At 51.8% G+C, this 16183-nt stretch overlaps 2 protein-coding genes across 4 annotated transcripts in view; both read left to right on the forward strand.

Moving 5' to 3' along the window:
* The window catches only part of fat2 (FAT atypical cadherin 2), a 37107-nt gene extending 28722 nt beyond the window's left edge, over window positions 1-8385 (forward strand). For 2 of the 3 annotated variants that reach the window (XM_068326341.1, XM_068326340.1), the window contains exons 20-29: window positions 225-422; window positions 562-1162; window positions 1395-1595; window positions 1669-1826; window positions 4006-4453; window positions 4782-4935; window positions 5116-5215; window positions 5306-5454; window positions 5666-5928; window positions 6358-8385. In XM_068326341.1, the coding sequence (XP_068182442.1) occupies window positions 225-422; window positions 562-1162; window positions 1395-1595; window positions 1669-1826; window positions 4006-4453; window positions 4782-4935; window positions 5116-5215; window positions 5306-5454; window positions 5666-5928; window positions 6358-6857 (2772 nt within the window). In that variant the 3' untranslated portion in view covers window positions 6858-8385. Of the gene's footprint in view, window positions 1-224; window positions 423-561; window positions 1163-1394; window positions 1596-1668; window positions 1827-4005; window positions 4454-4781; window positions 4936-5115; window positions 5216-5305; window positions 5455-5665; window positions 5929-6357 lie in introns of those variants that run through there. The other variant, XM_068326342.1, reaches the window with a different exon arrangement.
* A 2640-nt stretch (window positions 8386-11025) lies between these two features.
* On the forward strand, window positions 11026-15898 carry mtnr1al (melatonin receptor type 1A like). Its single transcript, XM_068325464.1, has 2 exons — window positions 11026-11586; window positions 15129-15898. The coding sequence occupies exons 1-2, from the start codon at window positions 11328-11330 to the stop codon at window positions 15896-15898; spliced, it is 1029 nt and encodes a 342-aa protein (XP_068181565.1). The 5' UTR covers window positions 11026-11327.
* The last annotated feature ends 285 nt before the right edge of the window (window positions 15899-16183 follow it).

Genomic DNA, 16183 nt, shown 5'->3' on the forward strand with positions numbered 1-16183 from the left:
AGACGGATGATTTTAGACTCTGTGGTGCCCCCTGGAGCTCAAACACATGATGAACTACCTGAAGGTGTTTAGGTTTCACGTTTCATGACCCATCACATGTTCATGTCCTGACCTGTAGGTCCAGACAGGACGTTTTTAAGGGCGTTTTTAGATGGGACTAGGATTAGGATTGGGGTCTCCTGATGAACCTGAACCTGGTCATTTAAACCGAACCTCTCCTGCAGGAGGGCGAACCTGTTGGCAGCAGCATCCTCCAGCTGGTGGTGGCGGACAAAGACACGCCCAGGAATGGCCCGCCTTTCTCCTTCCACATCGTCAGTGGCAACGAGGACCGCCGTTTCCACGTGGACCAGGGCGGCCTGCTGTCGCTCTCAGCTCCGCTCAAGAAGAAGGTCAAGTCCCATCACCGGCTCAAGATCCAGGTAACCAGCATTAATCTGAATTAAAGCTGGAGCAGGTTAGCTTAGCTTAGCAGGAAACCTAGGAAAAGTTAACCAAGCAAAACAGTGACCTGCTTCTAGTCTTTAAACCAAGCTAAGCTAATTTGTTTGGACCAATCAGGTGACAGACAGTGGCCACCCTCCCCTCTCCTCCATCTGTGTGGTGAACATTGATGTCACCGAGCCAAGCAAGTACCCACCCACCGTGGTGCCACTGGAGGTCTTCATCACCACCTCCGGTGGGCGGTTCGCCGGCGGTGTCATCGGGAGGCTCCACGCCTCGGACCAGGACCTGCAGGACGTCCTGACCTACAAGCTGGTGTCAGAACATCCGGACCAGAGCAGGTTCTCGGTCGACCCGGCTGACGGGAAGATCTGGGCAGACGAAAACCTGGAGGAAGGTTCCTACTTGCTGAACATCAGCGTGACTGATGGGAAGTTCAGCGTGTGGACGGGGGTCAGAGTTCATGTGTGGGCAGCCGACCAGAGGGTGCTGGATGCTGGCGTAACGCTGCAGCTGGTTGGGTTGTTGCCGGAGGAGTTCCTTGGCGACCACTGGAGAGGCCTCCAGCGTATCCTGGGACAAGCTCTGGGTTTACCCCGACAAGACCTTCAGCTGGCCAGCCTCCAGCAGTTAGAGGACCCCAAGGTTCTTGAGGTGCTGCTGGTCTGGAGGCCTCAGAACGGACCCGCCCACGCTCTGCCAAACAACAGACTCGCAGGTGATCAGTCACCCCTGACCCTTAACCCTAGCCATGACCCTAAACCTAACTGTAATCCTAACTCTAATCCTAACCTTAACCCTGACCCTAACCCTAATCCTAACCCTGACCCTAAACCTAACCCTAAACTAACTCTAACCGTTACCCTAACCCAGACCCTGACCAACCCACCCTGTCTTTTTGACCAATGAGAGACTCCGATCACCGAGGTGTCCACCTGTCCACTCTGCAGGCATCATATCCGACCTGGAGGACTCTCTGGGTCTCAGCGTTCTAGGGGTCAAACACGACGGCTGCCTTGGGGCCGGCTGTCCGCTGCGGGGCTGCAGGAACGCCGTCCGGCTGTCAGGCGAGAGTCTAAACCACTTCACCACCGCCCGAGCGGGTTACATCACCCCATCCCACAGCTGGGACAGCGTTTGTCCCTGTAATGGTAGGCGGACCATCAGGACCTTCATCAGGTAGGTCTTCATTGCTTCACCGGTTTGACCCACTTCCTGTTTCAGAGTCGGCCGTGAGCTTCGGGGGCGGAGCCTACCTGAGGTACCTCCATCGGATGGACGAAGACCACCAGGGGTTCCAACTGTCGCTGAGCTTTAAGACTGTCCAGGATCAGGGCGTCATCATGTCCACCTCTAGCTCCGCCCACTGGGGAACCTTACAGGTAATGCACTCCGAAGGTCACCTGACACACCGCTCGAGTTGTCGTCATGGTGACACGTGGGACGCATATGTTTGTGTTTGTTGACACGAGACGTCTGCTTATCTGGAGTGTGACGTCATCGCATCGCAAACCAACGAGGTGTTTATCTCGGTTCATTCGTGTTGTGTGTCAGCATCAGCTGATGGGGGCGGGGCCAAGGCGGGGAGTGGGGGTAGACTTAAATGCCAGCAATCGCCGGGCGCCAGCCGTCGTGTTATCAGCGCTCGTGTCACAGATCTGGAAACGCCAAGCGTCTAATCTGTTTGTCCTTTACGGCGCCGCAGATCCCAGATCAGTCTGAGGTAAATCTGGATCAGAACCGACCCCAAAGTCCAGATGCTCCCGTCAGACCCCAGCCCAGCTCAGCTCGTTTTCCTCATCAGTTGTCACTCCACCCGCCTTTTAAGTCTCACGTCAACTGATGAAGCGCCTCGTGTCCGTTTCCCTCCAAATTCCCACGGGGACCAATGGGAGCCGAGTAGAACGTGTCGCCGCGTGAGGCGAGGAAGATCCTGGTTGAGCAGAAGAAGAAGAAGAAGGAGAAGAGCGATGAAGACGCGTCTCCTCTGACAGACATGAATAATTCCTTAAACTAAGAAACGTCTTCCAATCAGGCGTGGGCTCGTCTCATTTGCGCGACATCCGTGTGCGCTCGGGCGGAATATTCAATCATTTTAATTCCCGGGAAAACTTCAAAGGCGGCGTTCCCCGTTTTTCTCAAGGTCTGACCTCCCGGGTTTCGTCTCCGGTTCCTCGGTTCCTCAAACGACTTCAAAAGGAATTTCAGAAGTCGGTCATCTGAGAAGACTCCGCCCGCTTTTTTTTTGTGATCCGGGGGAAAACGTCTTGAGATCCAAAGACGCGTTTGTGGGCTTTGTTCGTCCTGACTCTGGAGCTCATCGGTATTCCCCACCAGGAGCCGCCACAAGAAAGAAAACACAAATTAAAGTTCAGACTTATTTGCCGCGGAACGCCGCCGCCGCCGCCTCGTGTCTGACGGCGACGCCGTCGCCTCTGAAATGCTAATGGGAGACACTCGAATCCCACCGAGCAGAAGTGAAAGGTGAGAGGAAGGATGAGGATGAGGAGGAGCGACGGCGGAGTCGCTTAGAGACACACTGGGATGGAGTCGGCGGGGCGACGCCTCCTTTGCGTTGCCGCCGCGTCAGACTCCGGGTTAATCATCCATAGGCCGACGGAGGTCAGAGGTCGTGTCGTCAGATTAAGAAGAATGTTATGATGGAGGTCATTGGTTCTATTTCCGTAGGTGGGGTCATCAACAGAAATGGGAGGAGTCACACCTGTCATGCCGTTGTCATGACGGGCCGCCGCCGCCGCGTCTCCTTCTGCGTGAGAGCAGCTTGAGCTTTTTGTGATTTGTGAAAACCTGAGGCTCTGATGCGATGCGACACGGGGGGCCAGTTCCGGCCCCCACGGAGATGCAGCTCCGGCCCCCGTGGAGGCGTCCGCCATCAATCAAACGCGTAAAACAGATTAAAAGATGAGCGGCTGACGCTTCCAGGTTCTCCTCTCCCCAACATCATTCCAGTATAATCTCCTCCCGCCTCCGCGGTCCGTCGCCGCTTCCTGTCGGAAAATGAGAGCTCCGCCCACAAGGGAATCAGCACGCCCTGAGGACCCCACCCCCCCCATGCCCCAACCCCCACTCCCCTCCCCCTACAGGCCTGTAAAGTACAGAAGCTCATTGTCATGCAGCGTTTAAAGAAGCCGGAGCGAGCAGATCGGTATCAATAATGCATCAGCATCCAGCGGGGGAGCGGCGGCGATTTGCAAAGCACACACTTCACGTGTCGGTTTAATTGGGAGGAGACGAGGAGAACGTGAAGAAAACGTGCTGCCCTGTTGGTTTGAGGAGCGCTGAGGAGGCAGAAAGAGCTGCGGACAGGGGGGGGGGGGTGCTGAGAGCAGGAGGTTGTGTGGTCGACGCGGTAAAACACACATCAGGTGGGGGGCATTGTATTTGGTCATAGTTGTGTTTTATCATGAATTTTTAAGTGAAGCTCTCTTTAGATTCCTTTGAACTAAAACAGTCCAGGTTCACGCAGTGAAACAGTCCAGGTTCACGCAGTGAAAAGGTTTCACACCATGCGTACTAACAGGAATTCTTCTTCCTCCTCAGCTGACCAATGGAGAGCTGCGGTTCAGGTACAGCTGTGGACACGCCTCCCCTGGCTCCTTAGTGATGCGATCTGATCTGGTGTCAGACGGCCAATGGCACAGCGTCCTGCTGGATGTCAACTCCACCAGCCTGAAACTGACCCTGGACCAGCAGCATCCAGCCTCCGCCGCCCTAACCGAGCCGTGCCGGATGTTGCGCTCCCATGGTGCATTGCTCTTCGCCGCTGTCCCTCCAGATCCCGCGCCGGAGGTCCACCGGACGAATTTCATCGGCTGCCTTAAGGACTTGGAGTTCAACGGGGAGCCAATCAGAGTGGACAATGTGGCGGACTGGGCGGGACCGGGCAGCAGGAGGGTGTTTGGGGCGTACCAGTGCTGCAGCCGGGCGGCGCCTTGCGGGGGCGGCCCCTGTCTGAACGGCGGCGTCTGTGTGGAGGACGCCAACGGAGGTGAGCAAATCCTGCTTGTATCGACGTAAAATATTATTGATGAGGCGTTTCAGGAGCCGCTGCTTCATGTGGACGGCGGGCGTTGATTTGGAGGCGGGTCTGGATCAGATCCAGACAGGACCAGCTCTAAATCAAATGTAGTGAAGGAAACTTGGGAGTCCCTCCTCCTCCATCACCAGGATTTGTGGGAGCTCTGCTGGTACATTTTGTTCAGTCCTCGCAGCCCCATCACCATCATCACCACCATCTTGTTTCTTCATCATGTGACTTTGATTGACAGGTAGCATCAGCCAATCAGCAGCTCATCTGTGTGTGTTTGCCGTTGCAGAACCGCACTGCAGATGTTCCGGACTCTTCAACGGCGTCCGCTGCGAGCTTCCCAACAACCCGTGTTCCTCCCATCCGTGTGCCGACGGCCGGATCTGCATCCCCAAGGCGAAGGGTTACATGTGCAACTGCTCATGGGAGAACGCCGCCGCACGGTGAGCATCCGGCAGCGTCGCTCTGGCACATCGTGTTTGCACGCCATGTTTGTTTTTTCTGGAACGATGCAGCTCCAGTTTGGAGCGGACTAGCAGTGGCGTTAGCTTAGCGGCAGCGGGAGGTCACGGTTAGCGATGACACAAGGTCGTCCTCCTTACCTTTTTGTCCCCGCCCCCCAGGTGTCACCAGCAGGTGGAGCTGTGTTCGCCCACTCTGTGTCCCGGAGGCTTCGACTGTAAAGTCTCCGGCGGCTCCATCCACTGCGACCCGCTGCCCCAGGTCAGTCAGAGGAAGTCGTGGCGTTGCTTAGCAACCAGGTTAACTCGGCTCACACTGACGCCGCCCACCCCCTCCTCCCTCGTCCGACAGGTGTCTCCGGTGGTCGGATACCTGGAGATCATGGAGATCTGCGCCGGCGTGCTCGGACTGCTCTTCCTGGTCGGCCTCTTCGTCTGCATCCGGAAACGCTACGTCCAGAAGAAGAAGAAGAAGCCAGCGTGTGCGCAGGACTCCAACGGGTGAGAAACAGGACACGCCCCTCTCAGGAGGTGGAGCCTATGTGAGACATGGGGGCGGAGCCAGAGGAAGCTCTCGTGGGGACAATCTGGTTGAATGGGCTCGTGGTGCCGTCCAGTAGCTATTCAAATTGGAGGGATAGGTTGTCGGATTGGTGGGCGTGGCTTGAAATAAATCAGCCAATCAGATCATTAATATTTTTGTCCCTTGCAGCCACTCCCAGTCCGGTCTGGCCAAGGGTCACAAACCCAACAACCAGGGAGTGGAGATGACCTCGCTGGTCCCCAACGACTTGGACCACACCCCCTTCCGGTCGCTCCGCCCCAGGAGCCAGATCATCTCGGGGGGGAGGGCCTCCCCGCTTAAGTCACAGGGGCCCGTCGTGTGCAGCGTGGCCCCCAACCTCCCCGCAAGGCCCCCGTCAAGTTCGGACAACGACTCCATCAGGAAAAACCACTGGGACATGGACTACGAAGGTAAGGACCAGCCTCATCATCCGCCGCCGCCGCCAGCACCGCCTTCTGCGTGAGGCTGACACGTTCCTCTGACACCGTCATCATTCAAGGTCGCTGTGTGATTGTCATGCCTACTGGTGCATCATGGGAAACAGCAGATTGTCTGTCAACACACGCCGCTGATTGAATATTCGTAGATGATGCTGATTGGACGATAACATCAGTAAATAGAAAACAATTTGTTTCATCCCTCAGAATGTCTTCACTGTCCTTGCCTCCATCGCTCTGTTGGATGCATCCCATAATATTCCTCACTCCTCTATTTGTTCTGTTCCACCAACGGATGGATGGTTGGATGTATGGATGTATGAATTAATGGATGTCATGTCTAGACAGACGGACTCAAGGCTTTGATGTCTTTGGTAACCTCTCTCTCCACTTCCTGTCCAGTCTACCCGGCGGACCCGGACTACTACGGGCGCCCGGTGGTCCAGGACTTTCCCCGCTTCGACATCGTGGAGGACCCCTACTCCAGCTCATCCATCGACTCCCGCAGGAACTCCCGCTTTGGCGGTTTCCCCTTCCCTCTGGAGCGGGGCGACCGCCGCGCCCCCCTCCCACCCTGCTACAGCAACCAGAACCTGGACGACTTCCTGGGTCCGGACGGCCTTCCCCTGCCGACCTCCCAGTGCCCCAACGAGTACACGGCCATCAGCTACTACCCCAGCCGACAGACCCACAGCCTGGACAACGTGTCCGGGGCCTACAAGAAGCTCAACATGCGCCTTAGCGTGGCGATGCCATCGTACGCCGAGCGTACCAATTCGCCGCCACTGCCGCCACCCAACCCGGCCGAGCCTCAGACGAGACGGGGTCCACAGCCACGGAGCTTTGACGGGTCGAGCGCCGTGGAGAGCGACTATGGGAGCTGCGAGGAGGTGATGTTCTAGGTTCTGATTGGACAGTCTTGTCTTGTTTTGGGAATCTGTGTCCTCATTTTTGTTTGTAAGGCAGCTTCTGACCCGATCGTCGGTTCCATTGGGTTATATTTGTTTGTTGGACTGTTTAATGTGGTCTAGCTGAGCCGGACTGGGTGGGGTTGAAGTGGTCCCGGTTCTGCAGCAGTATTACGTCTTCCTGACTCACGGCGAGACTTCTGGTCAGTCCCATCACCTGTTTGACGGGACCGACAGATCTGATGACCGCCAGAACCTCAGGCGGTGGTTAAGGTCCGAATGAATAAAGAAGGGGGGCTGGATCCCCTCATGTAGACCACCACCATGAGCCGTGGGCGCGGGTTCAATGTCTGTTAAGTGTTCGATGTTCCCGTAAAGTTTCTGAATGTGTGACGACCAAAGTTAAGACGAGTCAGAAACATCCTGGAATGTTCTAGTCGAGTGAACAACCGGGTCTCCGACCCAATGAAGGGGGGTTTAAGTGGACTGGGATCTATTGGGGTCTAGGATGTTGTTCTGGTACTCAAAGCTTCCTTATTTCAATCTATCAATCAACCTTTATTTGTAGCGCGTTTAATCACATCGACAGACATTTCAAAGCGCTTTAACAGACAGAGAAACCCAACAGAACCCTTCAGGGCATCAGAGACAGGGGCAGAGAAAACTCCCTCATTGAGGAAGAAACTCCTGACAGGACCCAGACTCTGGAGGTTGGGTGGGAAAGGAAATACAATGGGGATAGAGACAGGGCAAGGAAAAGAGAGAGAGATAGGCCAGATAGAGTTTCCAGTTGAAATCGTGCTCTAGTTGCTGATTCCAACAAATCCAAAATACCTAGCATTTTCCCCAGAACCGCCCACCATCTTTTGGGTCCTGGAAAAGTTCTGGTAGTTCTTGTGTAAACTGACCAACAAACCGACAAGGTTTGGTTGAAGGTTAGAGCAACAACGTTTAGGATCTGCTGCTGCTGAGGCATGGTGACACCGGTCTTTGGTGGTCCGGGTCTGAATGGATCCCTAGAGGTCCTCATAGATTCTCATTGATCCTCGTGGGTTCTCATTGGTAGTCGTAGATCCTCATAGACCCTTATAGGTCCATAGATCTTCAAAGAACCTCATAGATCCCTATAGGTCCTTGTAGGTCCCCAGTGGTCCTCAGTGACCCCCTTCCTGATGTGTGCTGGTTGTGTCTCTGGTTTTGACTGTGACTGCTGGTAAAGAACCTTGTCCCGTTACACCTGTTGTGTTGTTGTACATACATGTTGTTCAATTCAATTCAGAAAACTTTATTAGTCCCCAAGGGGCAATTGAAAAATGAAAGTTGTCGTGTTTTACATACGTGTTGTGGTGTACACGCGTGTCGTGGTGACTTGAATGTACATTTTGTCGTCGTTCATTTCAAAGTTTATTTTTGTACCAATGTGGGCGGTCCCACATTCTGCTGCGTCGTTTCTCTGTGAGAGATTTGAGTAGAATCGTCTTCCTGTCCTGTTTTATTGTAAAGAGATCATGAATAAAGATCATATCTGCTGTCAGGAACCTTCTGGATTCCTTCATGAACTCCTCCAGAGACGCCGATCAGGACCAGCGGGAGGGGTTCTGATTCTGGTCCAGCATGTTGGTGTTAATGAGGTGTGGTCAAGCAAATCATATGAGCAGCAGCGACCAATAAAAACCTGCTGAAACGACTAGACACGCTTCACTTACACACACACTGCTTACACACTAGTGACATCATCACATGCTCATTAACCTCAACCAATGATTGGCTTTGATTTTCACTTTGTTGACACACTTGACTGACAAACTTTCACTGCGTGAACCTGGACTGCCCCCCCCCCCAGTTTAACAGCCCTACCGGGGCCGATGAGAGACGATTCCCATGATGTTCATCACACGCCTCTGATCTTCATCTGGCGCTCACCCTCCTCTTCCTCACCTCCTCACATCTTCATCCCTTAATTCCTTTATCTCTTCATCTGCTGACGGACTGGATTTGAACATCACCGCTCGCGACTTCCTGCATTATTCATGACGGCGTCTCCAGCGACTACACGCTAACACGTATGCAGATTCTGACGCGTGTTTCCACACCTGGTGTTGATTTAAACTTGTGTGTGTGTGTGTGTGTGTGTGTGTGTTTGCGCATCACACACACACACCTGCATCACACTGGGAACGCTGGTCGGTTCGTCCACGCGTCTCGGCGGCAGCGTGGAGACGCCTTTTACGAACGTGTTTAGCGGGGTAAGAATCCACGCCATTCGGCTGCGACTCGCCGCATTATTCCAGAGGACAGAGGCAGGGGTCAAAGGTCACAAAAACCTATTTCAGCCTCACATTTTTTCCTGCCAGGTTGCAATGATTTCTGGGAAAAATGGCCTGAAATTGAACATATAGCAGCGAGTGGAATGTAAACTACAGGTGATTTACTGCATCGCGGCGGCTGAATTACACGATCGGGTCGGTCGATGGGAGAGGCGTCCGACGGCGTCGGATTCAACAGCCGACTGGAATAAAAAGAGTTTTCAAATGAACCAAACCTTTATTATTCTGCTGCTCCACGAGCCTCATCTGCTGATATCTGTTGCCGTGACGATGATAAGCCAACACCCTTTATTATGACATCACTCGATAACATTTCTTCTTAATTTGAAGCAGTTTATATCGAGAGTGATTCTGATATAAAAAAGTGTTTTTACCAAAACCACAAAACACAAATTTTAACATTGTTATGTTAAATCTTTATTCTTATTCTTCTTACATTACTAAAAATACTTATATTCAGTCCAGTGGATGTGATGACTGTAATAATTTCGATCAATCAGATTTATCAGACATGATTTATAAAACATGACCGCGGAGATTGACCCCTTATTTATATGTTTCATATTTTTTTACAGTGAAAATGTTGGTTGGAATCCATCTTTTTTTTAAATTTTTGTGGAACAAAAATTGGTTTTGAATTGAAATTTCCTTTCTTTTTATTTTTTTGCAGAGTAGTTGCAAACTTTTACAGCTGATTTCATTATTTTATATTTTGTTCAAGTTCAACTGCTCATTTTGAGATTTTTAGTTTTTGAAGAGAAAGCTGTAAATGTTTAGAAAAAATTAAGATGCTTTCATCAATGTTCTCATTGTTTACAGTCAACCTGATTTTAATATTTGTATTCTTTACAGAGAAGCTGCTGATTTGCATGGTTTAATTTATTTATTATTTATTATTACTATTTATTTACTGTAACTGTAATATTACTTGTAGTAATTGTGATATTTATTTATAGTAACTAATATTTATTTATAGTAACTAATATTTATTTATAGTAACTGCAATATTTACAGTTACTATAACTGTTATATTTATTGTAACTAATATTTATAGTAAATATTTACTTAAAGTAACTAATATTTATTCATAGTAACTAATATTAATAGTAACTGTAATGTTTACTTATAGAAACTGTAATATGTATATATAGTAACTAATATTTACATACAGTAACTGTAATATTTATTTACCCCCCCATTAAACGTATAACCTCGACCCCCCAACACACACACACCCAGCCACCCCCGTCACCTGTACATCCTATAATATGTCTGCGGTCCAGGTTAACAGAGAGCGCGCACCCGAGGGGAGGGCACGCGCAACATCATCTGGAAGACGCGATAAGATGCTGAAGCAAAAGGAAGCGGGAAAGATGGAGGGGGGGGCAAGGAGGGGGAGAGAGGGAGGGGGGAGCGAGAGAGGGGGTGTAGAGATAGAGAGAGAGGTGGGGGTGTAGAGATAGAGAGAGAGGTGGGTGGGAAAGGGGATTAGGGGAAGACGGGAGGAGGGAGAGTGAGGAACAAAACGGGAGAGGCAGAAAGAGAGAGGGGGGGATGGAGGGGGGACGGGGGTGGAGTGGGGGGGGGGTGTTATAGGGCGCATGAACCTCCTCCTCCTCTCACTTTCGGACTGAATGAGCGGCTGAAAGAAAGAAGATCATGAATCACGGAGCGGATGAATGAAGCCGGGACTCGATTCATAAACCTGATCCGGACCTAATCCCGACCTGATCCGGACCTAATCCCGACTTGATCCCGACCTGATCCGGACTTGATCCTGACCTGATCCGGACCTGATCCCGACCTGATCCGGACTTGATCCCGGACGACCCCTCTGCCTCCGGGTCCCAGGCACGGGGGGGTCGGACCCTCAGGATTATGGTGACACGTTTGGAGCGCGGGGCGCGTAAAGGACGCGCTGCGTCTCGCTCCGGGGACGCGGAGGTTCTGTCCGGGGGGGGGCGGGGGGACGAGAAGTTCGCACGTCGCCGGTTCGGCGGATCCGCTGCTGATTGGAGCTGAACTTTCCTGCAGAATCCACGAGTGACGTCAAAACACCTTCAAGAGGAAAAACTGACCATCGTCATGACGTCACACACAGAACCCCACGCGTGATGCTGAGCGGAACCCCGACCACATGCGACTCGACGAGCCCACGCACCTCCCGCAACTGATGTCCCTGGAGGACCATGAGCCCACTATGGAGGGGGGGACCCTGGGGCCCCACAACGCCACGCCGGCGGGAGAAGAGGGGGCCCCGGGCCCACAGCAGCAGTCCCTCCCCTGGGTGCTGACGGTGCTGGCCGGCGTCCTGATCACCACCATCGTGGTGGACGTGATCGGGAACCTGCTGGTCGTCGTGTCCGTGTTCAGGAACCGGAAACTCAGGAAAGCAGGTACTCCACGTTTCCGGTTTCTTTCTGAGGTTTTCGTTTCCACGAGGGACAAATAAATAAATAAACGTTTAAATGTTCCTAAAAACAAAGTTATGGAAAGTTAAGAAGATCATTTAAATATTTTCTGTCAGTTATTAGAAACTATTCTGAAAGTCAGTAAAACAAACAAATTAACAAACAGTAAAAAATTATCATTACTTTGGGGGAGTTTCTCGTTTGTTTTTTAAATCTGAAAGCATCAGTGAACAAACGCGGCATCTTCTGTTCATGTTAAATACGATGTATACTATAATAATATAGTAAAATATTGTACAATGTTATTATTATTAAAATATTTAAAATGAATTTTTACTAAAATGTTTTTGTATTTTCAGTATAAAGTATTTTGTACTTTTATAAAGTATTTTATACTTTATCTTTATTATTACATAAAAATATCATATTATCATTATTGTTACATTACATTATTATGTATTATAATTCATTTTTATTATTTAATTATTATTATTGGTATTATAATATTTTATTATTATTATTATCATTATTACTGTATCTTGTTTGAATAATAATAATTAAATAGTATAAAATACTCTTTAGATATAAATCAATAACTCCTTTGGGTCCAGAGGGTTCAAAAGTGTCTAGAGGTCAGGTGACTTCAGTGGGAGGAGCTTCAGCTGTGGAGGCGGAGACTGTTTGATGTTTGATTGATGATTGCATTTGAGGGGATGGAGATGAGCTGTGATTGGCTGAAACACACCTTGTAATCAGCAGCAGATGAAATACGACCCTCTAAGTTGACTCCTCCCCCGAGGGGCGGGGCTCCTCAAAGTCAGAAATCAACATCTTCATCTTCGCCGACTCATCCCTCTTCGTCTTCTGGCCCCACCCCTTCCAGAGGGGCCATCCGTCTCCATGACGAGTCAGCGTCCAGTCTCTTCAGTGGGACGTCCTCTGGGCCACGCCCCCGGCCACGCCCCTCCGCTAGAGGATCCTGGGTTTCCTGAGCGACGCCGGAAAACGGGATGAATCTCATTTACTCCTCTGGCTGCCTCCTCATCCATCTGATCTCCCCTCCTGTCCTCCCTTATCTGCCCCCCTCCTCCCCCCCCCCCCCATCTCCTGAGCTCTCAATGCATCTCCTGCCCCCCCCACCACCACCACCACCACTCCACCGCCCCCCCAGCCGCCTCTCTTGTCCTCCGTTTGACTTGTTCCTCCTTTTCCTACCCTTCATCCATCTTCATCTCTCGTCCTCATCCTCAGTAACACACTGACAAGTAATAGATTACAGCAACAGCAAGAAGGTAATCAAGTAGAGTAGCAGTAATAGATTACATCTAAAAGGAGCCAACCCAGTCCTGAATCCACCAGCTCATTAAGCCGTCCCCTGATTGGTGGAGAGACTTGTTACATCACCAGAGTTTAGGAATAAACCTCATCAATGTGCTTCAGTGTTGCCATGGCGATAGTGAAACAGGTGTTTTATCTGGACTCCAGCTTCCTGTCTGGACTTCCATGCGTGTCTCCTTACGCGGTCCGGCGGACCCTGAGGCACGTCCGCCGCCACAGGGAGTCACAGCCTGAGTTCTGCCCCCGATGCCACGTGACCCGACCCGGGCCGACGGCGGCGCACCTGCCCCCCCACCCCCACCCCCACCCCAGGCACTGTGATTTATCAGATCCCTGTTCCTTCAGCTGCTCCATCGTCTTGTGGAAAGCATCACTGCCCGAGGCGCCGAAGACAGGGCGGCCGACGCGACCTTTAACCCCTGGAAACATTCGTCTGCAGGTTTTGTTTCTGTCACGGACTCGATGTGAAGTCGTGCAAACGTGAATCACTTCCTGTCTGTTCCAGATGTTTCTACCTGAAGAACCGACCGGATCTCTGGTTTCTCTGGTTTTGCTTAATGAGGAAGTAACGGCTTGATTGACAGATCCAGGAGCCAATCAGGGACAGAGTTCTAATGTGTGGATGTAGACCCACATGTTGGACCAGAATCTGGTTCTGGATCAGTTCATCATCCGTCAGAGAGAAAGTTCTCGGCTACTCCTGCAGCACACGATCTGATAACAGCTGCATGTTATTAGCATTTCAATGCTAACGCCTGCGGCTCGGAGGCGGAGTTCACTCTGATAGGATCTCTGCTTGTCATCTGATTTTAATGAAGAGGCTCATTAGCATAAAGCTTGCATTTCATTCGTCCTGGAGGAGCCGAGGTGACTCTCTGAAGGTTTCAAACGTTTATTTACTCGCCAACACATTCTCAAAACTGACCACGCCCACCGCTCTGGAGCGTCTGATTGGACCGTTTCCTCTGACAACCTTCAACCTTCTTGTTCATTCTGCATCTAGAAGCAGTAGCATCGAGTAGCACTTAGCATCCAACCTGAGGTTCAGCAGCTCCTGATCCTCCAATCAGAGGACAGGATGGACAGGATTGGACCAGAGATGCTGGTGTGAGCGTTGAAGCCACGCCTCATTGGTTAAAGATGAGGAGCTTCCTCATTCCTTTGAGATGACATAAACATCCATCAATAGAGTGTGTCCCACCCCCCCACCCCCCCAACTAGAGGAGGAGTGCTCTGATTGGTCGGTCTGACCTGCAGGAGCTGAATGAGGACAGACGGAGTTGTAGATGGGACTAAAGCTGATGGCCTCCTGTTCTTAATGAAGATGGAGTCAGGAGGTGATGAACACTGAGGGGGGGCATCCGTCAGCCTGAAGAACCAAGTGAGGCTAACTCCACCACAGTCAACCCCCTCCTTTACCGGAGTCAATCCCCCACACCCCCCCCACACCCCGCCGGAGTCGACCTCCCCTCCGGTCGCCTGGAAACGCATCCGTTACAGCAGAGTGATGAGACTCTCATCCGACGGACGGGTTCATCAGCAGGAGCAGTGACCTCCAAGATCTGATTGGTTCATCCAGTCCATGATGGATCACAGCCCGCCTGAAGAGGCAGGTCACCTGACAGCCAATCACCAGCTGACAGCCAATCACCAGCTGACAGCCAATCACCAGCTGGCATCCAATCACCAGCTGGCATCCAATCACCACCTCCAGCCAGGTGGAACGATGGAGCAGCGCTGTTTAAAACACCTGAAGAAGAGACTAGTTTAAAACACCTGAAGAAGAGACTAGTTTAAACACCTGAAGAAGAGACTAGTTTAAACACCTGAAGAAGAGACTAGTTTAAAACACCTGAAGAAGAGACTAGTTTAAACACCTGAAGAAGAGACTAGTTTAAACACCTGAAGAAGAGACTAGTTTAAACACCTGAAGAACAGACTAGTTTAAACACCCGAAGAAGAGACTAGTTTAAACACCTGAAGAAGAGACTAGTTTAAACACCTGAAGAAGAGACTAGTTTAAACACCTCTAGTCATACTTCAGACAGATTTTAAAAACAGACTCCTTCTGGTTCTGGTGACCAAACCCCCTCCTTGTTTGTTTGGTTGGTCACATGACCCACCGAGTCCAATCAGCACACCTGAATCGTGTCACCTGACCCTGTCTTGTCTCCCCCTGTCGTCTACAGGAAACGCCTTCGTGGTGAGCCTCGCCGTGGCCGACCTGCTGGTTGCCGTCTACCCGTACCCGCTGGTCCTGACCGCCATCTTCCACGACGGCTGGATCGCCGGCCACGCCCACTGCCAGATCAGCGGCTTCCTGATGGGCGTAAGCGTCATCGGCTCCATCTTCAACATCACGGGCATCGCCGTCAACCGCTACTGCTACATCTGCCACAGCCTGAAGTATGACAAGCTGTTCTCCAACGGGAACACGGCGTGCTACGTGGTGCTGGTCTGGGCGCTCACCGTCCTCGCCATCGTCCCCAACTGGTTTGTGGAGTCTCTGCGGTACGACCCGCGGGTCTACTCCTGTACCTTCGCCCAATCGGTGAGCTCGCTGTACACCATCACAGTGGTGGTGGTGCACTTCATCCTGCCTATCGCCATCGTCAGCTACTGCTACCTGCGCATCTGGATCCTGGTCATCCAGGTGCGGCGGCGCGTCAAGCCCGACTCGCGCCCCAAGATCAAGCCGCACGATCTCCGCAACTTCCTCACCATGTTCGTGGTGTTTGTGCTCTTCGCCGTCTGCTGGGCGCCGTTGAACTTCATCGGCCTGGCGGTGTCGCTGGACGCCAGGCTGAACCAGGCGATCCCCGAGTGGTTGTTCACGGCGAGCTACTTCATGGCGTACTTCAACAGCTGCCTCAACGCCGTCGTCTACGGCGTCCTGAACCACAACTTCAGGAAGGAGTACAAGAGGATTGTCCTGATTATCTTCAAATTCCACTGCTGAGGGGTGGGGCAGGGGGCGGGGCAGGGGGAGGGGCAGGGGTGGGGATAGGGGTGGGTAGGGCAGACAAGAAGTAAGGTAAACAAGGAGGAAACAAGTCCAGGAAGGTGATGAACCACTTGAGGATCCCATAGAAGACAGGCCAGAAGGTGGACCATAGAGACTCCGTCCTCAGTGGTGCTTTCAGGGACGATGTCCTCCAGCGAGGGAGGGGGCGCTAGAACCGGAAGGAACTCCTAACTCAGTCACGATCCATCACAGCCTTTGTTCCACCTCAGGAACCGGACT

Source organism: Antennarius striatus, chromosome 10 (assembly GCF_040054535.1).
Source record: "Antennarius striatus isolate MH-2024 chromosome 10, ASM4005453v1, whole genome shotgun sequence".
Taxonomy (NCBI): Eukaryota; Metazoa; Chordata; class Actinopteri; order Lophiiformes; family Antennariidae; genus Antennarius; species Antennarius striatus.

Bases quoted from the DNA above. Each gene is read 5' to 3' on its own strand.
- mtnr1al (XM_068325464.1), top strand. From the start codon at position 11,328: ATGCGACTCGACGAGCCCACGCACCTCCCGCAACTGATGTCCCTGGAG. The intron at 11,587-15,128 runs GTACTCCACGTT...TGTCGTCTACAG, and splicing joins CCGGAAACTCAGGAAAGCAG to GAAACGCCTTCGTGGTGAGC.